Below are 27,114 nucleotides of genomic sequence, written 5' to 3'. Positions count from 1 at the left end.
CTCCCTATTCACTAATGAGTTGACATAACTTGTCATAAATTGTCATTTGTGTTTCCTCTGTAAAAAGTATGTTCTTTGTCGACACCGTCTTTGGGGTGATCTGTGGTGGACGTTTTGAGGGCAGCTGTCCTGCGGCTCGCGCGCCCCGGACCGCCTCCTGTGGAAGCCTGAGCCGGCTGTGTAGGCCCAGGGCTGGCTGTGACACAGCATCGGAAAAGAACATCACCGAACGAAAGATAACAAATTCTTTCTCCCTTTGTCTCATAACCATGTCCACCAACGAGAATGCTAATTCACCAGCTGCTCGCCTTAACAGATTCAAGAACAAGGGGAAAGACAGTAGAGAAATGAGGCGGCGCCGAATAGAAGTTAATGTGGAGCTAAGGAAAGCTAAGAAGGATGACCAGATGCTGAAAAGGAGAAACGTAAGCTCGTTTCCTGACGAGGCTACCTCTCCACTACAGGAAAACCGCAACAACCAGGGCACTGTAAATTGGTCTGTTGATGACATTGTCAAAGGCATAAATAGCAACAATTTGGAAAGCCAGCTCCAGGCTACTCAAGCTGCTAGGAAACTGCTTTCTAGGGAAAAACAGCCCCCCATAGACAACATAATCTGGGCTGGTTTGATTCCAAAATTTGTGTCCTTCTTGGGCAGAACTGATTGTAGTCCCATTCAGTTTGAATCTGCTTGGGCTCTCACTAACATTGCTTCTGGGACGTCAGAACAGACCAAGGCTGTGGTAGATGGAGGTGCTATCCCAGCATTCATTTCTCTGTTGGCATCTTCCCATGCCCACATCAGTGAACAAGCTGTATGGGCTCTAGGAAACATTGCAGGTGATGGTTCAGTTTTTCGAGACTTGGTTTATCAAGTATGGTGCAGTTGACCCACTATTGGCTCTCCTTGCAGTTCCTGATACGTCATCTTTAGCATGTGGTTACTTACGTAACCTTACTTGGACACTTTCAAACCTCTGTCGCAACAAGAATCCTGCACCCCCATTAGATGCTGTTGAGCAGATTCTTCCTACCTTAGTTCGTCTCCTGCATCATGATGATCCAGAAGTATTGGCAGATACCTGCTGGGCCATTTCCTACCTTACTGATGGTCCAAATGAACGGATTGAAATGGTTGTGAAAACAGGAGTTGTGCCCCAGCTTGTGAAGCTTCTAGGAGCTACTGAATTGCCCATTGTGACTCCTGCACTAAGAGCCATAGGAAATATCGTTACTGGGACGGATGAACAGACTCAGGTTGTAATAGATGCAGGAGCACTTGCTGTTTTTCCCAGCCTCCTAACGAACCCCAAAACTAATATTCAGAAGGAAGCTACGTGGACAATGTCAAACATTACAGCTGGTCGCCAGGACCAGATACAGCAAGTTGTGAATCATGGATTAGTCCCATTCATTGTTGGTGTTCTCTCTAAGGCAGACTTTAAGACACAAAAGGAAGCTGTCTGGGCTGTGACCAACTATACAAGTGGTGGGACAGTTGAACAGATTGTATACCTCGTTCATTGTGGCATAATAGAACCATTGATGAACCTCTTAACTGCAAAAGACACCAAAATTATTCTGGTTATTTTGGATGCCATTTCAAACATCTTTCAGGCTGCTGAGAAACTAGGTGAAACTGAGAAACTTAGTATAATGATTGAAGAATGTGGAGGTTTGGACAAAATTGAAGCTCTACAAAACCATGAAAATGAGTCTGTGTACAAGGCTTCATTAAACTTGATTGAGAAGTATTTCTCTGTAGAGGAAGAGGAAGATCAGAATGTTGTGCCAGAAACTACCTCTGAAGGCTATACGTTCCAAGTTCAGGATGGCACTCCCGGGACTTTTAACTTTTAGATTGTACAGCTGAGGCAGAAAGTTGTTTGTTGTGTACTCTGTTTGGTAGAAGTTTGTCTTACTGTTTCTCTACTAAGAACTCTTTTTAAATGTGTTTTGTTATTGTAGCACTTTTTACAACAAAACTCTACTTGACCAGTTCCAAACTGTACAGCCTGTATGAAGCTCCTCCTCAGTGGGTTTCTTATTTCTATGTAGAATCTCCTCTCTTGCAGTGTCCTGTAAATAAAGATTAAATTCCAAAAAAAAAAAGTATGTTCTTTGTCTTTTGCACATTTTTCATTTGGGTTGTTGGTGTTTTTCTGACTGATTTGTGGAACTTTCTTATATTTTCTATATAATCTTTCTTTGGCATTTTTACGTGTCACAATTATTTTCTCCCAATTTGTGACTTGACTTTTCACTTTCTTTATGTCATTGTTTGAAGATCATAAGTTCTTATTAGTAAAATTTAGTATGCACTCTTAATCGTAGAATTTTCCAATTTTTTCCTTTGCAGTTAGTGCTTGTTTTAGAAATGATTCCTTGCTGCATACATAGAAAGATATTATCCTCCATTACCTTCTAAAAGGTTTTTCTCTCTTTAAGATTTTAATGTTTTCAGAATAGATTTGTGTGTTGGTATGATGAAGAGATATGATTTAATTTTCTTCTCTATAGATAATCCCAGCACACCATTTGTGGAATAGTTTGTCCTTTCTCCAGTGGTCTGCACTACCCAGTCCTAAATCAAGTTTCCATACATGCATGGATCTATTTTTGACGTCTCTCTTCTGTCCCATCAGTTATTTTATTTATCCCTATGCTATCATCATACTTTTTTTAAGATTTATTTATTTATTTGAGAGAGAGAGAGTGCGTGAGTGCGGGGAGAGCAGAGAGAGAAAGAGAGAGAGAATCTCAAGCACACTCCCTGCTGAGCACGGAGCAGGACTCGGGCTTGATCTGGAGACCCTGAGATCATGACTGGAGCCAAAATCATGAGTCAGATGCTTAGTTGACTGAGCCACCCAGGCGCACCTGGTTTTAGCAGGGACAAGAAGTTCCTTAACAAGTCCCTCAACAAGAAATTCCCTTCTATTTCTACTTTGCCAGAAGTTGTGTTCTCATGAATAGATGCTGAATTTTGTAGAAGGCTATTCTACCTCTAAGATAATCATAAGAATTTCTCCCTTAATCTCTTAATGTGATAAATTAAGTCAGTCCTTTTTCTAAAGTCAGGCTAGCCTTGTCTTCCTAGAATAAACCCTGGTATATTATCTTCATACATACCTCTGGATTTTGTCTACTGATATAATTTATGGTCTTCACAAATATATTGGAGTTAGATTGGCCTATAATTTTCCTTTCTCATGAAGTCCGTATCTGATTTGGGTATCAAGGTTATGTAACCTCATGCCATGGAATGGGGGTAAATTCCTTCTTTTTCTATATTCTGGAAGAGTTTGTGCAAAAATGATATTATTTCTTCCTTATATATTTGATAGAATTTACTGTCACACCATTTGGGGCTGATGTTCTATTTGTGGGAAAGTTTCAATAATGGCTTCAACTATTTAATAGTTATGGAACTGTCTGGTTTTTCTATTTCTTCTGTGGCAAATTGTAGTTTTTTTAGAAATTTATTCATTTCATCTAGGTATTCAAATTTATTCACAGAAAAGTCTTCATAATGGACCCTTATTATCTTTCTCATGTCTGCAGCATCAACGGTAAGGTCCCCTTTATTTCTTCCCTGGTTTATACTTGCCTTCTCTCTTCTTTTCTTGACCCAGTAAGCTAGAGGTTGATTTGTTTCATTAATCTTTTCAAAGAATCAGCTGATGTTTTTTTTTTCAATCTCTCTACTGTGTTTATGTCCTTGCCCTTGACTCTTCTCTGTATTCCTTTTTTTTTTAAGATTTATTTATTTATATTTATTTGACAGAGAGAGAGCACAAGCGGGGGGAGAGGCAGAGGGAGAGGGAGAAGCAGACTCCCCACTGAGCAGGGAGCCCGATGCGGGGCTTGATCCCAGGACCCCGGGATCATGACCTGAACCGAAGGCAGACGCTTAACCAACTGAGCCACCCAGGTGTCCCTCTTCTCTGTATTTCATTTCTTCTCTTTCTGCTATTCTTTTTGTAACTTCTTTTTTTTTTTAAGATTTTATTTATTTATTTATTTGAGAGACAGAGCACGAGCAGGGGGAAGAGCAGAGGGAGAGAAAGAGGGACAAGCAGACTCCCTGCTGAGCAGGGAGCCTGAGGCAGGGCCCCCTCCCAGGACCCTGAGATCATGACCTGAGCCAAAGTTAGATGCTTAACCGACTGAGCACCCAAGCACCACTCTTTTTCTAACTTCCTAAGCTAGACACTTAGCTCGTTCATCTTTAGACTTTCTTCTTATATAAGCAATTCAAGGGCAAAAGAAAAATCTTACTTTTTATGGATAAAGCGCAGCACAGAAACAAATCTACAGTGTATCTGTGGTCTTAAAATTATATAGACAGGGGGTTATAGAGGTGATTAGGGAAAAAAGTGTCTAAAAAGTTTCCCTAAGGGAATGATAATGAAAGAAACGTTGAGAAACACCACCCTAAGACCAGGATCTGAGCGAAAGTAGTTAACTTGGGAAGTTCACGTGACACCAATGGGGAGGGGAAGAAGTGATACAGGAGGGAAGGCAGCCAATAGGGAGTGTGCTCACAGGCCAGCCTCCCCTGGGGAAATCCGGAGGGCAATACCTCCGAGTCATCCCATCTGCGCTGAAGGAACCCAGGTATTTATTCACTGACTCCTGACCGGCTTGTATTGAGGGCTGCTCCCAGCGAGTAATTCTGCAGCTCTTCTGACCCGCCACACCAGACAGCCACTTGGCTTTGAACAGTCTTGGGACCCAGAACCCTCAGGCACCAGCTATTGGCAATATCCTTCAATAGTCCACAGGGGCACAATAAAAAGAGAGAGATGGATGGTCAATGCCCCCTGTTACACTATTGTTACTTAAAATAATAGACAGTGCTATGTGGAGAAAATTTCTGAATTGCATAATCACTAGCAGCACTTTTTATAAAGTCCCCAGGGAGATATATTTGTCATGTAGCTGCCGCCAGACCGAACAAGTCAGTGTTCCTTATTGTCAGTCACACATCATCAGGCTACTTCAAGTCTAACCCATCTTTCCTAGAGATGCAATGTTATAAATTGTGTTTTTATTTTCTTTTCAGATTTTATCTTAAGTAATCCCTGCACCCAACGTGGGGCTCGAACTCAGAACCCCGAGATCAAGAGTCGCACACTCCTCCGACTGAGTCAGCCAGGTGCCCCGTAATGCAGGAAACACATTTAATACCATAAAAACACCAAAACTGAAGATGAAGAGAAGTGAAAATCGAGTAGGCTGCAAATATATAACAAACATAAACTAAATATGTATGCAGCCAAAAAATCTAAATTGTTACTGTTCTTGTGGGGGAAATTTTGTGCACAAGCTGGATTTGCTAAGTGTTCTTTTAATTTTTTTCTTTTTTTAAAGATTTTATTTATTTATTTGACAGAGAGAGACCCAGCGAGAGAAGGAACACAAACGGGGGGAGGGGGAGAGGGAGAAGCAGGCTCCCCGTGGAGCAGGGAGCCCGATGTGGGGCTTGATCCCAGGACCCCAGGATCATGACCTGAGCCGAAGGCAGACGCTTAACGACTGAGCCACCCAGGCGCCCCTGCTAAGTGTTTTTAAACTACAGCTTTGGGGCACCTGGGTGGCTCAGTAATTAAGCGTCTGCCTGCCTTCGGCTCAGGTCATGACCTCAGGGTCCTGGTATTGAATCCCACATAGGGCTCCCAGCTCAGCGGAGAGCCTGTTTCTCCCTCTCCCTCTGCCTCTCCCCCTGCTCATGCTCTCTCTCTGTATCTCTCTGTCTCAAATGAATAAAATCTTTAAGGGAAAAAAAAAAACTGCAGCTTCAGTGGAATGTTTTTGGTAAATGTCTATAAACATTCTCATTGCTCAATGACCTTAAAAGTCATCAACATTCCTGTCATCTTTGTCAGAAATTTCCTCCCCTCCCCCTCCCCCTCCCCTCCCCTCCCCTCCCCCTCCCCTCCCCTCCCCCTCCCCTCCCCTCCCCTCCCCCTCCCCTCCCCCTCCCCTCCCCCTCCCCTTCCCCTCCCCTCCCCTTCCCCTCCCCTCCCCTCCCCTTCCCCTCCCCTCCCCTTTCCTCCCCTTCCCTCCCCCTTCCCCTCCCCCTCCACTCCCCTCCTCTCCTCTCCTCTCCTCTAAGCTCTACGCCCAATGTGGGGCTTGAACTCACCACCCCAGAGATCAAGAGTCACATGCTCCACCGACTGAGCCAGCCAGGCGCCCCACCCTGTTCTTTTCTTGTAGAGCTCATTCTGTGGTCTTTCTGAGAAGTGTTTCCTCTGATGTCTCATCTTTTCTTGAACGTTTCCAAAGGACAATGACTTTGCAGAAATCATTGAGTTGGAGGCATACTGGATTCTCTGTATCTGATTATGCTGGATATGCATTCTAAAGTGTTGTCATCACATGAATGTTGGCTGAATTGGCCTACACTTTTCACTTTCTTCAAATCTCTTTCCCTCAAAACCTGTGCCTACCAGAGAATGCAACTTGACCTCAGGAAGACTAGCTCATTCACTTTTCTTTTTTTTTTTTTTTTTTTTTAATATTTTATTTATTTATTTGACATAGAGAGAGAGAGACAGAGTGAGCACAAGCAGGGGGAGTGGCAGGCAGAGGCAGAGGGAGAAGCAGGCTCCCCACAGAGAAGGGGGAGCCCGATGCGGGACTCGATCCCGGGACTCCGGGATCATGACCTGAGCCGAAGGCAGTGGCTTAACCAACTGAGCCACCCAGGCGCCCTCATTCACTTTTCTTTTTTGCCCTATTATCTTAAAATATCATGCTTCTTTTTCAGAGAAACTGAGGGAAATCCCAGAAAACTTCCCAAAGGAGGTGACATTTGGCTTGTGCAAAATTTTGGCAAGTGTACATGGACTCAAGTGTGGGAACTGCTTGAGAAACGGCCAGGAAGTATGGCAGGTGTTTGTACTGAATATCTTCCATTGGTTCCTCCAAATCCGTTCTTCACTTTTCTCCACCCTGCGCTGCGTCCTGGGAGATGACCATTAGGGACTGCACCAACAGACTTCCTTGCCCTACAGTTTCCGGTTGGGCTCAGCCAATGGAAGGCACCAGCAGAAGAGAGTGGCAGTTTTTCATTCCCGCTGTGGCGCCATCCCTCCACCAAAGGCCACAGCTCCTGTCAGGTAGCATTCTCTCTCTCTGGGTTCAGGGAACAGTTTTGTCCCTTCGGCCCTAGGAGTGCTAACAGGTATTGCACCATCTCTTACTGCTCTTCCTAAACTCTACCCACAGCTTTGAAAGAGCTCCTGTATTAAGCTCTTCTCAAATTATCCATTTTGAGTGTGCCAGGTCCCTGATTGATACAGTGTGTTTGATGAATGGATATTAGTTCAGACTAGTTGGAGCATGAGGTGTGTGTGATGAAACAGCAAAACATCATGTAGGAACAGTAGGCTGAGAGCAGATGGTGAAGGGGCTTGTCTTCCAGGCCAGGGAATGGGAACCTCAGAGGGTTTTAGACGAGGAGTGCCATATTTTAAGAAAACTAATCTGACAGCTGTGTGTAGAAGAGTTTAGCAATCAGACATGGGGAGGGAAGTTAGATGATTACAACTGCTATTACAGGAAGATAACACTTTGTAATTATCAGATTGGCAAAGTGCCAAAGATTTTTTTTTTTAAAGGATGTTGCAGTCTTTTTTTTTTTTTAATGATTTTATTTATTTATTCATGAGCGACAGAGGTGGGGAGAGAGAGAAAGAGAGAGAAGCAGAGGGAGAAGCAGGCTCCCAAGGAGCAGGGAGCCCGATGCGGGACTCGATCCCAGGACCCTGGGATCATGACCTGAGCCGAAGGCAGACGCTTAACCATCTGAGCCACCCAGGCGCCCTAGTGCCAAAGATTTGATAGCACAGCACATTGATAAGGATGCGGAGGAATAGTGCTCTCAGACATCGCTAGTGAGGGCATAATCTGATAAACCTCTTTGGAAGGCCATTTGATAATATCTATCAATATTGTAAATGAGCATAAGCTATTGATCCAGCAATTCCTCATCTAGGTACTTAACCTACAGATAATATTGCACACACGTTAAATAATTTACGTGTAAGGCTATCCATTTTAGCATTGTTCTAGTGGCTCAATATTGGAACAACTGAAATGTCCATCAGTTACAGACTGGTAAACAAGTAGAGCACAGCCCATGGCATGGACTACTATGCCGCAGTTAAAAAGAATGAAATGACTATATGTACTCACATGGAAAGATCTCCAAGTATAATGTTAATGACAAAGGTAAGGCGCCTAATATTTTACATAATATGCTTCTATTTGGGTGGGAGGAAAAAAGGATATTTTGCACTTAAGTTTGTAAATGCAAAAACCAGAAGAATAAAGGAAACAGGTACAGGATGGTTGCTCTCTGAAGAGAACTGAATGGCTGAGATCAAAGGAAAGGAGATTTACTTTTTATTCTAATCTTTTTGTATCTGTGCATAAATTATCTATGTTTAAAATATCCACGGCACTGCCATCTTAGACCCAAACTTCTACCTTGATATTAGTTCTAAAAATAAGACTATGAATAGCTTTCTTGGTGAAATAACACAACTGAAAGGTAGTCAACTAAAAAAAAAAAAAAAAAAAAACTACTTCATAATAAATCATTTGAATTCCTGAGCAGAACGTTGAGCTTGTTTACCAGGTAAGTAAATGGCCTTGAACTGTCTTGCCTGGCCGTGTCAGTTCTTAAAGTTCAGACTAACTACAATATCTGAAAAATTGGAAGGCAGGTCTTTGGATAGTACCTGCATCCTTCTGTGACTGTTGCTAATCCAAGTAGGTAGTGGGCAGAGCTGTCAATCAGGGAATTCAGCCCCTTGGATAGGTTGATACAGTGGCTTACTTAACGTCTTTTCTAAACTGGAGAGATTATAAGGCACCACCCATTCAGAGCTCTCAGTTTCTCTATCAGGATTGTTCTTTCATTCGTCCTCATCTAGGCAGTACCCTCCAGAAAGGAAGACCACATGCTTGCTTGTCATTGCATTCTTAGTGCCCAGCACTGAACATGCTCAAACATCAGCTCAGTTGAATTGAACATGGCTTTCCGCGTCATATTGCCCCTGCCCTTCCCGAAAGTTAAGCTGGGTAAATAATTGACCCCTCATCTCCCTTCATGTTAATTGCAATGGCCAACTTATTTTCTTCATAAGAGAAAAAAAGTCAAGTAGTGTGACTGAGTTTTCGAGTTGGTGATGAGACTTTTAAATTAAATGCAATTTAGTCATCTAATTTCTGTGATACTAGAGTAATTGCATGTTTTCTAAAACACTGTATTACCTTGTAACATTACCCACAGAAGTTGAATCTTCACATCTTGCTGCTTTAGTTCATTTCCTAGTTAATACAATTAAAACTTTTCTTGGCAATAACTCTTGCATTTCAATCAGAACTTCAGGATTAGAACTTCTATGTGAATTGGCCATTTCTCTATTCTTATGGGGTTGAGACTCTGGAGTGATGATACAATTATGTAATACCATACTGAATTATGTCTAACATAGCCAATCATAAATGAAGTTTAATAAACTGACTGACTAATGTGCAATTTTATTGCTTCCCTAGACGATTTTTTAGAAGATTTTAAAAAGATTTAGAGAGAGAGAGTGGGGGTGGGAAGAGGGAGAGGAAGAGAATCTCAAGCAGACTCCCCACTGAGTGTGGAGCCCAACGTGTAGTTCCACCCCCACACCCTGAGATCATGACCTGACCCGAAATCAAGAGTCCTGGCTTAGCCCACTGAGCCACCCAGGTGCCCCTCAGTGTTATTTTTTTAAAGATTTATTTATTTGACAGAGAGAGAAAGCACGAGCAGGGGGGAGCGAGAGAGGGAGAAGCAGGCCCCCCCCACCGAGGAGTGAGCCCAATGTGGGACTCGATCCCAGGACCCCGGGATCATGACCCGAGCCGAAGGCAGACGCTTAACCATCTGAGCCACCCAGGCACCCTGTGTTTATTTTTTATGAAAACATATGGTTATTATTGGTACACTATGCTAGCATTGTAATGACCATTATTATGAAATTTGCTTAATAAAAACTTACTAACTCTAATCAATACTTCTTTAAGTTATCTCTATGCCCAGCATGGGGCTTAAACTCATAACCTGAGATCAATAGTCAAGAGTCGCATGTTTTACCAGCTGGGCTAGCCAAGCACCCTCCCCACCCCCCATCAATGCTTTTAATTCAGGGGTGTGATTTTTTTTTTTTTTTTTGGTCAAAAAAACCCCATCACAGTTTAAGTCTAGGGAAAACATAATAATGTCTAACTTTCTGAAATGGCAGAAAGCCTTGAGAGGACAGGATGAATAGGAAAGATCTGCTGAGGACAGAACTGACATGATTTGGAAGTCTGATGTTACAAATTGGCCAGCTCAGGGACCAGATGCAGACCACAAAAAAATGTTTTGTTTGGCTCATACAATGTTTTTAAAATGCTTAAATTTGTCTGCCAAGTCACCTGGTCCCCCACTCCCTAATGACTTTCTCCCAACAGCCTAACTGACGTTACCTGCTTGGCACTCGTAATGCCTGGAGAAGAGTGACAGCTTTGAAAGAAATATGGAACTTGGGAGGGAACGAAGTGAAAATGGAGATTTTAAGAATGTATGAATTTGACAGGCAAGTGAGCCCACTGCTACAGAACTGTACACATAGGTTCAGAGTTGCAGCTTTGGAGAACATGCATACAAAGAAGCTAAAGGCAAAACCTTGGGCATCACGCACATTTAAGGGCTGTGAATCACTGGAATCATAACTGAAAGGGAAAAAGCTGTTATAGGAGAAACCGGGTAGAGCAAGCTATGGTCGAAGAGAGAACTTCAAGAGAGAGGAAGGCTCCGCTGAGATGAGCAAGCATCAACAATGGTTCAAACTGCCATGATTCTGTGCTTTTATTATCTAGTACAAACTGCAGGGATTTTTTGGATGCAACTACTTAACTGTCCTGTGAAAGTTCAGTCCACAAATAGGAATTGCAAGCCCATCAGTGCCGTAAGCATGGTTTTTTTCCTGAAGTGTTTCTCCTTGGTGTTAAACTATCAGTCTTTAGGAGAATAGCCTTACAATACCAGTCCTAGTTTCTTATGTGACCAAGTGGTTGAGAATTTCATTCCACGTTGTCTCTTTTTATTACCAGAATTCACTCTCCTAAGCAACAGATTTTTTACCCCTTTTCTTTGTAGATGTTGCAAATTGTGAAATGATTAGGATTGCTTCAAGTCAGCCAATAGTTGAGGAAAAAAAATTCCAGATTCACCTCCAGCTAAGGAATAGAGCTTGGCAGGCCACATTTTTCACCGGCCTCAATTATGCCTGGGTGACTCTACACTTGTTCACATACCCTAAAAGCCACCTTAAGTTCTTTTCTGGAACAAGATAGAACATAGAAATACTTAAGGTATTACAAGCACCTTAATACTTATGGTCATTATTAAAATCATGTCTGCAGTTACAACGTCACTAGACCCAAAAAAGCTTTTTGCAACTTAGAACTTTCCACTTAAGAATAACGGGTGATAACATTGAGTGGAATGCCAAATTTTTAATAGTGGAAATTTATAGCAAAATGAGTGGAAAAAATGAAGATTCGGCTAGATGTTTTTGTGAGGATATGTAGCGTATTTATTCCTGGGAATTTAGGAAGAGCAATTTGCCCTCTTTAACGACTTTGGAAGCTCTCTAACTCAACTAACACTATTCAAAATCACTATGTTACATAGTGGGCTCTGGAGCCAGACTAACCTGGTTTCAAATCCCAGTCCACTTGAGCTGTGTGACTCAGGCGACTCACCTACCTCACATGAAAAATGGTGCTAAAAGAACCTACCTCCTAAGATTTTTTGGACTTAGTCATTTTTACATGAGTAAGGTGTTTAGAACAGTGTCTATGACCTTCTAAGGGCACAAAAAAAAGCTGGTAGCTATAATTATTTTGGCTTTACAGTTGGTAAGACTCATGAGCCTCCTGGGGTCGATGCCAAAACTTTGGATCCAAACAAGTCCATGAGTAGCTGGATTCCAGAAGCCCAAGCTAATGCGTACCTGAAGACCAGAGTCTTTCCACCGCCCTGCTAAGTAGTACCTATGGAAGTCAAACCTTCAATTCAAGAGCTCTCAATTACTAGTATTTTGCACAGGTTTGATACCATACTTTACATTAACTGGCTCCTACTAGAGCACTACTAAGTTCACTTATTAAATATTTACAGTTATCATTGTTTTCAATACCACAAATCACTAATAACAAACACCCACACTTTTCCTCTTACTGCTTCAAACTATCATAGTCAAATCAAAGCTACTACACGTTACCAGAATAGCAAAAATGCTTGAAAGTGTTAGACCTCTCGCGAATTTAATGGGAATCACAAGTAGGAGCTTATTACAATCTCAAGCCTTAAAATACTGAAAACATACAAAGTATGAAAACAATTAAGTAAACTCCGAGGTCCCATTAGCAGGAGTCGGTCCCACACGGGAAGTATTTGGTAGGAGTGAAGAACACAGTGACAACTGCTTAGTCCCACTGGATCACTCGCTCTTCTTCAGGAAGAATACTCCAGTTTGGGGAGGCCATATCCCGGGCCAGCCAGTTGAAATCGTCGACGATGTTCCAGTTATTTTTGCTTCTATCTAAACCAGAGCCCTCGAAGTCCTTGTCGATGCCCGGGTAGGTCCAGGTGTAAGGGGCGAACTGGATCCCGCTGCAGTCCTCCACGATGGCCCTGCTGGTCACCTGCAAGAAGATGCGGGTGTCTCTCGTAGTGTGTACGCGGAGCTGTTGGCAGGCCACGGCCAGCACGCAATCACTGCAGTCCTCCAGGAACACCGAGGTGGACACCGGGCCGCAGAGCAGCGTGCAACTTCGGGCTTTGGCCAGCCGCAGGGTGTTGGGATTGCCATACAGTTTGATGGTGCATTTGCTCAGTTCGGTCAAAAGGACGTCGCGCTGGTGCAGTTCCTCCGCCCGCTTCTCCAAGACTTGGGACTCCACATTGGAGAAGCCGAAGACAAAGCTGGAGCCGATGCCTCCCTCCTCATTCAATGGCGGTGGGGAGGCCAGGATGCCTTCCGCGGCCGGGGCGCCAGGAGCTGCGTCGACTTTGGTGGCCGAAGCAGCGTCCTTCCTCCGGGTCTTGAAAGCGAAACGCTTCTTGGGCTGCAGCTCCTGGCGCCGCTCGGCCAGGGTCGCCTGCAGCCGCGTCACCGTCTCTTGTCCCTGCCGCAGGTCGTAGGCGGCCAGGAACAAAACCGAGTCGTTGAGAAGTTTCTGCAGGCCCTGGAGCCGAGCGGCCGTCTCCTCCAGCTGCTCCGCGGATTCCCCGCTCTCCAGAAGCTCTTCTACGGCCGCTCGCTCCCGAGCGAAGGCGGCGGCGAAAAAGTCGCTCTTCTCCTCCTCCACCTCCTGGTTCTGCCGCTTCTGCTTCCGCCTTTCCACCTCCAGCTGCCGCTCTTGTTCTCGTCTCTGAAGCCGTTCAGGCACCAGGCTCCGGTCCCGCTGCGAACCCATGGCCCCGTTTGCCGCGGCGGCGGAGCAACCAGCACTCTCCATCTTGACGTCAATCTTCCTTTCTCCTACCTTGCTTCCTCCGGGCGCGCCCTCCGTGAGGCCTCCCACCAACGCGTCCTCTGATTGGCCGGACACGCTTACGTCAGCCCCGGCCTTATTTTCTTCGCCCATTGGTTCCTCCGCGTCGGAGAGGGCGGGGATATGAGGCGGGGCCGAGTGACAAGGGGGGTGGGGAGACAAAGGTCCTTGTGGGTGGGTGGGGTGGGAGACAGGAGGGGGAAGCTTTTTTTCCTCTTAAAGGGGCAGGACTTATATCCGGGATTGTGGGGTGAGTTGCAGCAGCGGCAGCTGCACATGTGGGTTTGTTTATAAGAACAAGGTTAGAAACTCGCAGGCCTCCCCCTCCCCCCAACTCCTCCCTACTACCCCCTTACAGGCCGGAGATCCGCTACTGGTGGGGGGAATGTGTGCGTATCGTGGGTGGGGGGACAGGTAGTGGTGAGAAAGATGGACGGGGGGGGGAATATTGCACCGCCCGGCCCGCGCTGGAGGAAGCGGCAGCTGGAACAGCTGGCTAGGGAGCCGCTTGCATGCCTCTAGTTTTTTCTTTTCCCTTCCACCACCCCCTTCCCCAACCCATTCCTGCCGCCCCCAAACCCTCGTTCTACCCGCCTTCCCCTCTCAGCCGCTGCAGTTCGGCGTGGCCTGGGCTCTCCTGGATTCCCGCAGGCACTTACGGGGGCGGGAGTAGGCGAGGGGCACCGGAATGGGAGAGACTGGGTTTCTCACTGGAACCGGGTTCCGGGGGCCCAGGGGCTGTCTAAAAACGGATTACTATTTTTTTGGCCAATTGCTGCAGTCGGAGGGGTGGGGGCGGGGGAAGGTGCGATTCAACACCCCCTTCCTCTTCCTCCCACGTCCTCCCCCCCCGCCCCGCCGCCTTCGCGGTCACTCCCTCCGCAGCTGAGGGGGTGAGACCCCAGCCCCGGGCTCTGCGGCTCTCCGTGGGGCCGTCTGTCTTTAGGAGAGCCTTAGGGGGAAATGTTACATTATTTCTAGAGGTGGTGGGAGGGATTTGTCACCGGAAGTGAATGAGGCTACCCGAAAGTCCGGAGCAGCCGGAGGTGTGAGTGGGCAGTCAAGTCGGCGCAGTCACGAGCAAAACGCCGGGCAAGCGGCGGGCTCAGAGCCGAGACGCCGCCGGCTGCGGGCGCGTGGCCGCCTCGCGTGCTCCGTGCAGCCCGCCGAGCGCGGGGCGCGTCTTTGACCCCGCCCGCCCTGTCAGGCTTCGGTTTTGCTCTCCACCGCGTTCCCTGCCTCCACCGTTTCTAATTGGGGTATTTGGCCAAGAAACTGTCACTTGAAATTTCACTGATATATCTGCATCTTGGTGCAGAGAAAGATGGGAGGAAACGAGAGAATTAAGACTCATTTCCAGATTTTCACGCCCCACTCTCCTCCTTCCCTTCCCATTTAAAACGACAAAGCACAACACATAAATTCCTGTATTTCTCCACTGAAAGCGAGCGAGTACAGATCACAGCGCTCGGCAAGTTGCGCGAGGGGATGGGGGGTCCCGTGTGTTATGTGTGTGCAGTGGATGGGAAGCGGGAACTGGGTGCCGAAGATTTTCTGTGCTTGTGTTTGTAGTATATATTCTTGGTTTTGGTTTGCTTTGGTTCGTGTGCAAGCTGGATGAGGCTTTTTGCTTTTTGTGAGGTTTGGTTCTGAGGCTGGTGAATGAAATATAGCTGGTTGTCTTGTCTAAGTCATACGGGGGAATGCATTAGCTGCTTTATTTTATAAAGAGTTGATTTAACCAAGGAAGGTTTAAAGAAGATTTATTTTGCTAGGGAAACAACAAAAAACAAAAACTTGACCTGCCTTCCTTAAGTTTTTTTCAGCAATTGAAACTGTGCCACTCAAATTAAGAAAGTTTGTAGCCAAACAAGGTTTACTGGAGCTGCAGGTGCGTGAGGCAACATTTTTGTATTAGCCATAGTGAATCTATGGGTGGTGGTTAGTGTCTGTTATTAGAAGTGGAATTGAACGTCGTTAAACCTTCCCAAGAAGTTCATTTCTGCCCCCAAACAGGCTTTGGCATAGAGGCCAGTAGATTTTGGTAGTTTTGAATATTTTAAGTTGGGTAGTTCAAACTTTTATGAGAAAAAAGAGGTAAAGGACAAACAGAGGACAGGTCAGCCTGTTGACCCCGTGTGTTGAAGGCAGTTTCAGAGACTGATGTGGAGTCTGAGTGGGAATGGCCAGGGGTCAGTGATGCGGTCCTCATGAAGCATGGGGCTTGTCGGTTCTCCACAGCCGCCCGCACAGCTGCAAGCCAAGGTTAGGTGGTCAGGATATGAAGGTGAAGCTACATTTCTATGTTCACAAGCAATAGGAGGGTGGAAAACCTCTAGCAGTGCCAGATTCTGTTTGGGTCTTTTTTCTGACAATTGAGGGCAGTCACTTCAGTGTGCATCCTTGAAAGGGCTCCCAGCTCCTGGGAGGGAAGAGCCTGTTCCAGTGCAAGGAGAGAGGGTAACTCATGACAACAGTGTGACATGTGGCAAAAGGCAAGCCGTGCCAGAGCTCCAAATCCTACTTTCAAAGAGCTTGTGAATCAAGGACTGCTGCTCTCTTTTAGACATCTTGAAAGAATCCTAAGGTGTTCCAGACTTTAAAAATTATTTAACATTTACGGTTTATGGTTCCGTTTGTGAGACTGACTTTTTTTTTTTTTAAGTTTTATTTATTTATTTGAGAGAGAGAATGAGAGACAGAGAGTACAAGAGGGAAGAGGGTCAGAGGGAGAAGCAGACTCCCTGCTGAGCAGGGAGCCCGATGTGGGACTCGATCCCAGGACTCCAGGATCATGACCTGAGCCGAAGGCAGTCGCTTAACCAACTGAGCCACCCAGGCGCCCTGTGAGACTGACTTTTTAACATCTTGAACATTTCAAACATAGTAAAGGGGACAGTGAAGGGGGTGGGTACTCATCACCCAGGCTTCGACAGTTACCAACTGACTGGTTTCTTCCAAAACTCTGGCCACTTACACACCCCATCACCCTGATTATTTTACAGCAAATCCCAGACATTGTAATACTTCATATGCTACAATCTATACATATTTCAGTATGTCTCAAAAGGATGAGGACTGCCTTTTTAAAACATGACCACATACCATCACAGTATTCCAAAAATGTAGTGATATTTTCTTATTATCATCAGAGTTCTAGTCTATATTCAGATTTCTTTGATTATCCTATAATTCCCCCCCCTTTTTAAGTTACTTATTGACTAAGGATCCAAAAAAGTTCCCCACAATGTGTCTAGCTGATCTGTTCCTTCAATCACTTTAATCGCTTTTAAATCCCCACCCCCACCCCCCAGCAATTACTTTGTTGGAAAAACCTGATCATTCGTTCAGTAGAGTTTCCCACAGTCTGGATTTTGCTGGTTGCATCTCCATTCTGTATTGGATGTTAAGTATTTGTTGTATTCATTTGATCTTTGTTTTGTTTTGTTTTATTTGACAGAGGGAGACAGACAGCGAGAGAGGGAACACAAGCAGGGGGAGTGGGAGAGGGAGAAGCAGGTCTCCTGCTGCAGGACTCGATCCCAGGACCCTGGGATCATGACCTGAGCCAAAGGCAGACGCTTAACAACTGAGCCACCCAGGCGCCCCTCGTTTGATCTTTTAGTGTCATAAGTGAATGTTTATGTATTAGAATGCCACAGGAAATGAAAGCTGAATTTTAGCACGGAAAACAGTCTTTGGGTATGGCTGGACAGCCAGGAATAAGGCCTCTTGCCATTCTGTGGAGTTTTTCGGCGACCCTGTGTGGATGGGAGATACCAGGCAAATAAAGAGGTCCAGACCCTGTTTTCTTGTAGCTCCGTTCCAAAAAGGAGGTGGCATCTTTCAGCAAACACTGACTATATAGTGGGTATAAAGATTTTATTTATTGATTGATTTGAAAGAGAATGAGAGAGAGAGAGAGCATGAGAGGGGGGAGGGTCAGAGGGCAAAGCAGACTCCCTGCCGAGCAGGGAGCCCGATGTGGGACTCAGCCAGGGACTCCAGGGTCATAACCTGAGCCGAAGGCAGTCGCTTAACCAACTGAGCCACCCAGGCGTCCTATATAGTGGGTATAAAGCATTCATTAAAGAGCTCTACATGCCAAGTATCTAACGTTGGGCAAATTTTCCAACTTAGTTGCTGACTTTTCTGACCCCGAAAGAGGACAGCATGAAGGCTGTGCTGTCCTTGAAAGGCTCCAGGTCGGTCTGGGAAGCAGGACAGGAGCAACCCCTTCCTTCCACCTCTGCTGCCCCCCCCCCCCCGGCTCTCCTCACCTTCAACCCCCTTCAGGTTTCTGGAACGATTTTCATCATTGTACACCCGATGCCGTTTATGAATCTAGCATCAGTTTATGAAGCACTTGCTGCGCTCCCCCACTGAGCCCACGGATGCCCTCAGGCTGCCAAGGTGAATGAAGACAGACAGAGTCTCCTTCCTCCTTGGGGAGGGCTAACTGGGCCATATAAGAAACAGTAAATACTCTTAAAATGTTCACTAGATACTATTTTCTGTTCTGCTTACTGCATTTCAGAAATACTGATCAAGCCCTCTTAAATTAAACTGCAGTTTAAAAATGCCGTATCAGCAGGAGAGGGTGCAGCTGTAGGTAAATTTGTATGTTTGGTAATTGGCAGATGAGTCGGATGGTTTCTTTTTTTTTTAATAATTTTTTATTGTTCTCTTAATCACCATACATTACATCATTAGTTTTTGATGTAGTGTTCCATGATTCATTGTTTGTGCATAACACCCTGTGCTCCACGCAGAACGTGCCCTCTTTAATACCCATCACCAGGCTAACCCATCCCCCCACCCCCTCCCCTCTAGAACCCTCAGTTTGTTTTTCAGAGTCCATCGTCTCATGGTTCGTCTCCCCCTCTGACTTACTCCCCTTCATTCTTCCCCTATCTTCTTCTTCTTTTTTTTTTCTTAACATATATTGCATTATTTGTTTCAGAAGTACAAAGAGTCGGATGGTTTCTGTGTGCTCTGTAAAGTAGGCAGTGAGGTCCTCTGCTGGGTATGGGAGGGAAGGGATGGGGGTGTCTAAAAGTGTGGGGAAGGTTTGGAAGCTCTATGGGAAGAGGATCAGTATGTTGCCCAGAGAAGTGGGGCTGGGTGGTGTGGATGTTCAGCACGCACTTGGAAAATGAATGAGGGAATGACTGAGAACCTCCCAGAGACCAGTTCAGGGGAGGGACATGGGGTTTGGGGCAGGCCAGAGGAAAGAAGCTGGTGTTGAGAGCCTGACCCTCAGAAGGCAGGGAATCCCCCTTCTCCTGCCTGGAGAAGGCAGGCAACTTCTCCAGAAGAATCTGAGGCTTGCCACCGGCAGTCCCTCATGCATTCCTTATGAGACTCTTCAGAAACTTCTTTCACAGGGCGCCTGGGTGGTTCTGTGGGTTAAGTGTCTGACTTCAGCTCAGGTCATGATCCCAGGATCCCAGGATCAAGCCCCATGTTGGGCTCCCTGCTCAGCTGGGAGTCTGCTTCTCCCTCTGCCCCTCCCCCTGCTCACATGCGTGCTTGCTTGCTCTCTCTCTCAAATAAATAAAATCTTAAAAAAAGAAAAAGAAAAAGAGTTCTGTCACTTCCCAGGAGCCCCACTGCCTGACAGCAGATGAGCTTACCTACTCTTCACAGAGGAAAAAGCCCACCAGATGAGAACCTGAACTTGCCTCCCATCTCAATTACAACTTGTGAAGATCCACCTCTTTGTCTTTCCCTTCTCACCCAAAGCAAAGCTGTCCACCTGAGTTCTGTATCCCTTCCCCCTCATGTTCCTAGGACCTTCAGCCACAACTCATCCTCTCTTCCTTCAGGATCTTTCCTCTCTCTTCTTCAGCATCCCATCCCAGCCAGTAGGTTCCCTCAACTTAAAACAATTTTCCGTTTGTCCCATCATCCACAAAAGTGGATGCTCTAACTTTCTTCCTTCTTTAACAGACTTTTTACACTATTCTATTTTTTTTAAGATTTTATTTATTCACTTGTCAGAGAGAGAGAGAGAGCGAGCAGCAGGCAGGAGAAGCAGGCTTCCTGCTGAGCAGGGAGCTGGATGCGGGACTCGATCCGAGGACCCTGGGATCATGACCTGAGCCGAAGGCAGACGCTTAACCAACTGAGCCACCCAGGCGCCCCATTCCGTTTTTTGTTTTTTGTTTTTTGTTTTTTTACTGTTTTCTTTTTTTAGAGAGAGAGAGAGCACACCCAAGCATGTGCGTGCACAAGGTGGGGGGGGAGGGGCAAAGGGAGAGGGAGAGAGAGAATCTTAAGCAGGCTCAACAACCCAGCTCAGAGCCTGATGTGGAGCTCCATCTCACGACCCTAAGATTGTGACCTGAGCTGAAATCAAGAGTTGGATGCTTAACTGACTGAGCCACCCAGGCACCCCTACACTGTTCTGTTTTTTAAAAACAATTTTGGGGGGTGCCTGGGTAGCTCAGTCATTAAGCGTCTACCTTCAGCTCAGGTCATGATCCCAGGGTCCTGGGACCGAGCCCAACATTGGGCTCCCTGCTCCGCGGGAAGCCTGCTTCTCCCTCTCTTACTCCCCTTGCTTGTGTTCCTGTTCTCGCTGTGTTTCTCTCTGTCAAATAAGTAAATAAAATCTTTAAAAAAAAAAAAATGAGGGGGTATAGGTAATTAGGTTAATCCCCCCCCAGCTTTACTGACATTTAATTTGATATATAACATTGTGTGAGTTTAAGATATACAACGTGATGGTTTGATATACATATATATGTATTGCAAAGTGACCACCACAAGAGTTAGTTAACACATCCAGGTTAGTTAATATATCCATCACCTCACATAGTGTGTGTGTCTGGTGAGAACTTTTAAGGTCTACTCTCATAGCGACTTTCAGCACACAACACAGTATTGTTACCTATAGTCACCATGCAGTATATCACATCTCCAGAACCTGTTCATCTTATAACTGGAAGTCTGTGCCCTTTGACCATCTTCACCCATCCCTCCACCCCCTGCCCCTGGCAGCCGACAGTCTACTCCACGTTTCTCTGAGTTTGGTTTTAACCACAGGGTTTTAAAACCGTAACCTACCTTTGCTATGTCTGGTTTCTCAGTTATCATCCCTCCTTAGCCCCTTCTCATACGACTTCTGCCTCTGCCACTGTATTTGAAAGTGAGTTGCTCTCTTCCCTCCTAACTTCAAACCCATTGCTGTTTTTCGGTGCCTCTTCTCGAAGCCCGGCTCCTGGTTCTTAGTTCTCTGCCCATCTCTGGTCACCGATGCTTCTTGGCTCCTTCACAGACTTCTCTCCACCGACCCCTGACACACCTGTGAGGCCAGGATTCTCTCCTGGTACCCCTCTTCCTATTCCTCTCGCCTCCCTGCCAGCTTACCTTCTCCTAGAACTCGTGTCCTTGTGCTGACCTCCCTCCAATCCCTGCCTCCTCCACCTTTCTCGAGACTGAGCCCGACCCTGAACTGCCAACACCTTTCTAGATATTGCCAAGTAACTATTTACTATCCTTGGAACTATCTTCTACCCAAAATACCTCATCTTAAAAAAAAAAAAACTGCCCCATCTGAAGTAGATGGCCTAAAATGAAATCCTCAGTGCCCCAGTGATGTCCTTCTTCTCCTATATGTAGGTTTCAGTCCTTTGTTGCTGCATAACCATCCCAAAACTTACCAGCTTAAAATAACAATACTTTATTATTTCCCACAATTCTGTGGGCTCAGCTGGGGCTGGAGCCTCCAAGACAGCCTCCCTCGCAAGTCTGGGACCTTAGTGCTGGCTGTCGCCTGGTGCGCCTAGCTTCTCCTCCTGGTGGCCTCTCCCTCACTCTTGGTCTCTTAGCATGCGGTGGTTGAACTTAAGCTTTGCGTGGTGACTGGTTTCCAACCGGGCATAAGCAGAGGCCACTAGGCCTCCTAAGGCTCGGACGGGAATCGGTACAGTGTCGCTTCTGGTGCGGTCACTTAGTCAAAGCAAACCACAAAGCCAGCGCGGATTCAAGGCAAGGAGAAAGAGACTCCACCTCTTGATGGGTGGAGCAGCAGGCCTTTAGAGAGGTGGAAGGAATTGACAGCCATCTTTGCGGATAATCCACCATGCTATATACATAGAAATCGTTCTGCTAACTCTGACGTGGCATTCACCATGTGCCAGGCAATGGCTGAACATTTACATGTATTACCTCATTCAGTCTTAACATTCCTGTGAGGTAGAAACTACTACTATCCCCATTTAACAGACGAACAACTGAAGAAGCGACAGTGACTTCCTCAGGACCAAGACCTAGTAAGTTGGTGGAGCTGAGATTTGAATCGAGCCAGCCTGGTTCCCAAGTCCAAGCTTTTAACCCCGCCTGTCTGATTGTGACGCCACACCCAGCTGTGCTCCGACCCACATCGCTAGGCTCCCAAGCAGAAGGTGACAGTGCCTCGTTCTCCCTCCCGGGCCCTCACGGTCTGCAAGTGCTGTTCTGTCTCTCTCAGTTCGGAGCCCTCTTTTCAGGCCTTGGCCCCGTCCTCATCTTCTTTTCCCTGGGCTATTGTTCTAGACTCCCACCTGATTCCCTACCCCGTGCCTCCTGGCATTCCCCCAGCCCTCCAGGCCTCAGCCAGTGATTACCCTAAAACTCAACTGATCATGTCACTTCACTGAAAACTTCTGCTGGCTCCCTGTTGTCTAAATACTGTTCCAATTCCTTAGTGCTGATACCAGGCCCTTCACAGCATGTTGCAAGTGTACCTCCCCAGCTCCATCTCCCACCACAGCCTTTACTCCCGCCACATGACACTCGCCATAACACACCAACACAGCATGCTGTCCCACTTCCACTTACTCATACCGCGCTTACTTAATCAGCACCCACCATATGCTAGGCACTCTGCGAGGGGCCACACAGACAGGGGCCCCCTCTGAGCTTACAGCCTAAGTGATGGATACAGACAATGTGGTGGGATATATCCTATAATGGAGGAAATCTTGGGTGCTAAGATCACCCATGGTAGCCTAATCCAAACCAGAGGAATGGGGTGTGTAGGTGGTGTCCTTTAGAAAATCTAAGCTGGATCCTAAAAAATGAGTGAGATCTAACCCGGAGAAGGGGGAAAGCAATCACTCATCGTTCCTTTCTGTGGATATTCATGGAGCACCAACTATGATCTGGGCACCGTTCTAGGTGCTAGACATCCAGCAGTGAGAAAGAGAAGAAGTCCCCAGCTTGGTGGCCAGGAAGCTAGGAGAGCTTTGGTGTCTGCCTCTAGCAACAGAGACAGGGCAGTAAACCTGGACATGAGAAAAAGGTGTGTTCCACGAGAGCAATGTCCTCCACCCTGGCCACACATTCGTACTCCTGGGAGGCTTTCCAGCATCGGCCGGAATCCCTGGGAGTGGGACCTAGGCACTGGTGTTTTCTAAAGCTCCCCATATGGTCCTAGTGGGCAGCCAGGGTTGTAAGCCACCCTGTTAGAGGACCTGTAGCACATTGAAGCTGGAAGTGGTAATCAGAGTTGAGGTTAGCATAGTGAGCAGAGGCCAGACCACCAAGGGTCTCGTCAATCCCGTCAGGCACTTTGGGCATAATCTTGAAGGCACTAGGAACTGGGGAAGGATTTCAGCAGGATAATGACAGAATCAGATTAGTTTTCCTTTCTCCTTCCCCACCACCCCCCTTTAACAAAGGATCAGGCTGGATGCTCTGTGTGGATTGGATTCTCTTGGAGCAAAAGTAACCTGATACCAGTTTGGAGGCTGTTACTGGAGAAGTGGAGGTCCTGGGGCAGGATGAGGAGTGAGGAGAGAGAAGGAAAGGTTAATGTGTGAGAGATTTAGAAGACTACACACGACTCTGACTCACTAGAAGTGAGGGATAAAGGAGGGCAGAGAGTTGTGGGAGGTTCTGGCTTGAGGAGCTGGGTCCACCGTGATCCTGGTGCAAGAGACAGTGAACCAGGAAGAGCATGTTTGGAGAGAGAGCTGGTGGCTCCATTTGGGACCTGCTGCTTGCTTCCTTGTCCTGCTGCCTGTGATCCTCTGCTTAATCTCCACCTGATGGCCCTTGCCTCCCACCAGACCTGTTTTATACACCTCTTCTGGGAAGCCTCTCTGGATTCTCCCTTCCATTGGCTCTGGGTGAACGCCTATCAGTTTGTGAGGTCAGTGTCTATTTACAGATATTTATTCTACAGCCTGGGCTTCTCCAAGCATGGATGTGTCTTATTCCATGCTGTCTGCTTAGCACAGTGCCTGGTACATGGGAAGTGCATGATAAAATGATGTTAAATAGACAAGTTAACGGCTAAAGACCTGGGCTGGGAACAAGAGCTCTCCTAGGACTGTGATTAGAAGTGGGTCGGGGCTTCTTGTTCTCATTTCTAGGGAAAGGGACAGACAGAGTCCAGGGGCAGAGGAGGGTATTTGCTGAGCTGATCAGGAAAGAGACTGAGAGGCACCGAAGCTGTTGACTTGTAGATAGAGTGACATTATTGTCAGCTATCTAAATTGTCTTTTGAATATAGTTTCAAATTCCTTTTCTGGCAAAGGCATATACATCTTTTAAAACTTTCCTGCATCTGTCCTTTCTCTTACATCTCTTCCCGTCAGTGAAGTGGGGTGATGGTAATAAGAGGACAGATCTGAGCTTAAATTCTGATTGCTAGCTGTGTGATACTGAGCATGATACATAACCTCTCTGAGCTCAATTTCCTCCAACTGTAAAGTGGGGATAAAGAAAGATGTATTTCTCCCAGGATTGTTGCAATGTTAAATAAAGTAATGTGTGGGAAAAGTACCAACTATTGGGCCAGACCTATAGTAGACCCCCAACTGTTGCCAGGTCCCTTTCTGCCTGCCGGTCCCTAGACCTTTGTCCCGTAATACTTCCCAGCCCTCAAGGCGAATGGTGGAAGCAGAATTTGCTATGTGCATTATGACCATCTCAGAAAAGGCCCTTCAATGTCCAGCCTTTCTGCAATTCTGGGGGATATTTGGGCAGATTCTACATGTAAATAGTGCTATAAAAGAAAACCAGAGAATCCTAGAAAGAGAGACCTGGGCAAGTTCTGATGAATCCTTTAATACCAGGACAAAACCTGGCTTATAGTTTAAGGAAAAAATAAGGATATATGGTGATTTCTTTTTTTAAAGATTTTATTTATTTGACAGAGAAAGACACCCAGCGGGAGAGGGAACACAAGCAGGGGGAGTGGGAGAGGGAGAAGCAGGCTCCCCGCCGAGCAGGGAGCCCGATGCGGGGCTCGATCCCAGGACCCTGGGATCATGACCTGAGCCGAAGGCAGACTCTTAACCGACTAAGCCACCAGGCGCCCCTGTGGTGATTTTTTTTTATGACAATTAATTCAGTTTAAAGAATTATATTAAGAAATCATATCATTTTTCTTTAAGTATTTCTTTTTCTTTAAGATTTTATTTATTTATTTGTCAGAGAGAGAGTGAGTGAGCATACAAGCAGGGGGAGTGGCAGGCAGAGGGAGAAGCAGACTCCCTGGTGAGCAGGGAGCCCAATGCGGGGCTCGAACCCAGGACCCTGGGATCATGACCTGAGCTGAAGGCAGACGCTTAACCATCTGAGCCACCCAGGCGTCCCTTTAAGTATTTCTTTTATGACAGCCTTTCTATCTGTGAAATCTTTACCTTGGGGAACCACTGATCTAATCTTATCTCCCTTTACAGATAAGGGAGTGTAAAACAGTTGTATGTTATGTAATATTAATGGAATGTGCAGTATTTTCTCAAACACTAAACTCTTTGTAGACACCATAAGGGCTGTGGTTGTGTCTCCTATTTTTTGGACCCCGTAATCCCAGAATGTAGCATCATGCCTGGCATGGGATGCTCACAATAATTATCCGTTGGAGGAATAAATGAGTTGTTCAGCCCAGGCACTCTAGAATTCTAGGGTTTTTATGTTTTTTTCAAGGTTCAAAGGTTTTTATGTTTTTTCAAGGTTATTTTTTTATCATATATCTGTATAAAGTTACTATTTAAATTCTAGTTAGTGGGCGCCTGGGTGGCTCAGTTGGTTAAGCGACTGCCTTCGGCTCAGGTCTGGATCCTGGAGTCCCGGGATCGAGTCCCGCATCGGGCTCCCTGCTCAGCAGGGAGTCTGCTTCTCCCTCTGACCCTCTTCCTTCTCGTGCTTTCTATCTCTCATTCTCTCTCTCAAATAAATAAATAAAATCTTTAAAAAAAAATAAATTCTAGTTAGTTAGCATACAGTGTAATATTAGTTTCAGGTGTACCATATAGCAATTCAACATTTCCGTACAACAGCCGACACCCGGTGCTCATAACAACAAGCGCCCTCTTTAATCCCTGCCCCCAGTTTCCCCCATCCCCCCACGTCGCCCCCTGGTAACCATCAGTGTGTTCTCTATAATGAAGAGTCTGTTTCTTGGTTTGCCTCTCTCTTTCTTTTTTTTTGGACCTTTGCTCATTCATTTTGTTTCTTAAATTCCACATATGAGTGAAATCATATGGTATTTGCCTTTCTCTGGCTGACTTATTTGACCTAGCATTGTACTCTCTAGCTCTATCTATGTCACTGCAAATGGCAAGATTACATTCTTTTTTTTTTACTTGGCCGAGTATTATTCCATTGTATATACACCCCCTCTTCTTCATCCATTCATCAAGTGATCTACACTCGGGCTGTTTCCATACTTTGGCTATTGTAGATAATGCTTCTACAAACGTCAGGGTGCATGTACCCCTTTGAATTAGTATTTTTGTATTCTTTGGGTAAATACCTGGTAGTTCGATTGCTGGATCATAGGGTAGTTCTACTTTTAACTTTTTAAAAAAAGATTTATTTGTTTATTTTAGAGGGGGGGGGTGAACGCACATGAGAGGGAGGGTCACAGGGAGAGGGAGAGAGAATCTCAAGCAGACTCCCCCCTGAGCGTAGAACCCAACTCGGGGCTCTATCCCATGACCCTGAGATCATGACCTGAGCCAAAATCAAGAGTCGGAAGCCTAACCGACTGGGCCGCTCAGGCGCCACTCTATTTTTAACTTTTTGAGAAAGCTCCATCCTGTTTTCCAGAGTAGCTGCACCAGTTTGCATAGAATCCTAGTTGTTAATGATATTTATTTTTATTGATGGAGCCAGTAGACTCCTTGAGGGACTCTGTTCTCTATTGCCCAGCAGGGCAGGTGCTCAGCGAGTGATTGAGCCCACTAGCCATGCAGAGATCAGACATATCCAAGAAAAGATAACCCAGGAACCTGAATGATAACAGGAGCCACCGTGTACTTCCCTTATATTACCTCCTTTAATCTCCATGGTAACCTTGCCAGGACCTGTTTGTGCTGCACATCATACTTTGAAGCAACAACAATTTTAAGATTCTGTAAAAGATATTGCTGAATTTTAATTCCTGAACAGATGTGAGTTTTTAATATAGATTCCGAACAGCGGGGGTGAGGGTAAGTGGAGGTAACTTTTCTGCTTCAATTTCTTTCTTCTTCAGAGTAAAGGGAATAGTGTGACCCACAACCTTTTGAG

General features: G+C 45.9%; 1 protein-coding gene and 1 pseudogene across 1 annotated transcript; one reads left to right on the top strand and one right to left on the bottom strand.

The window, feature by feature from the left end:
- The first annotated feature begins 237 nt into the window (after positions 1–237).
- LOC114204376 (importin subunit alpha-1 pseudogene) lies at positions 238–2,096 on the top strand (annotated as a pseudogene).
- Positions 2,097–12,343: 10,247 nt separating this feature from the next.
- TBCC (tubulin folding cofactor C) lies at positions 12,344–13,731 on the bottom strand. The gene has a single exon (XM_028097788.2). It carries the CDS (start codon positions 13,693–13,695, stop codon positions 12,532–12,534), a length of 1,164 nt encoding a protein of 387 aa, XP_027953589.1. The 5' UTR covers positions 13,696–13,731; the 3' UTR covers positions 12,344–12,531.
- Positions 13,732–27,114: the final 13,383 nt, after the last annotated feature.

Source organism: Eumetopias jubatus, unplaced genomic scaffold (assembly GCF_037043125.1).
Source record: "Eumetopias jubatus isolate StellerSeaLion01/CBP00866 unplaced genomic scaffold, mEumJub1_p1.0 scaffold_6, whole genome shotgun sequence".
Lineage (NCBI taxonomy): Eukaryota > Metazoa > Chordata > Mammalia > Carnivora > Otariidae > Eumetopias > Eumetopias jubatus.
This window is presented reverse-complemented; position numbering and strand designations above follow the sequence as displayed.

Coding starts and splice junctions, on each gene's coding strand:
- TBCC (XM_028097788.2), bottom strand. CDS start 13,695: ATGGGCGAAGAAAATAAGGCCGGGGCTGACGTAAGCGTGTCCGGCCAA.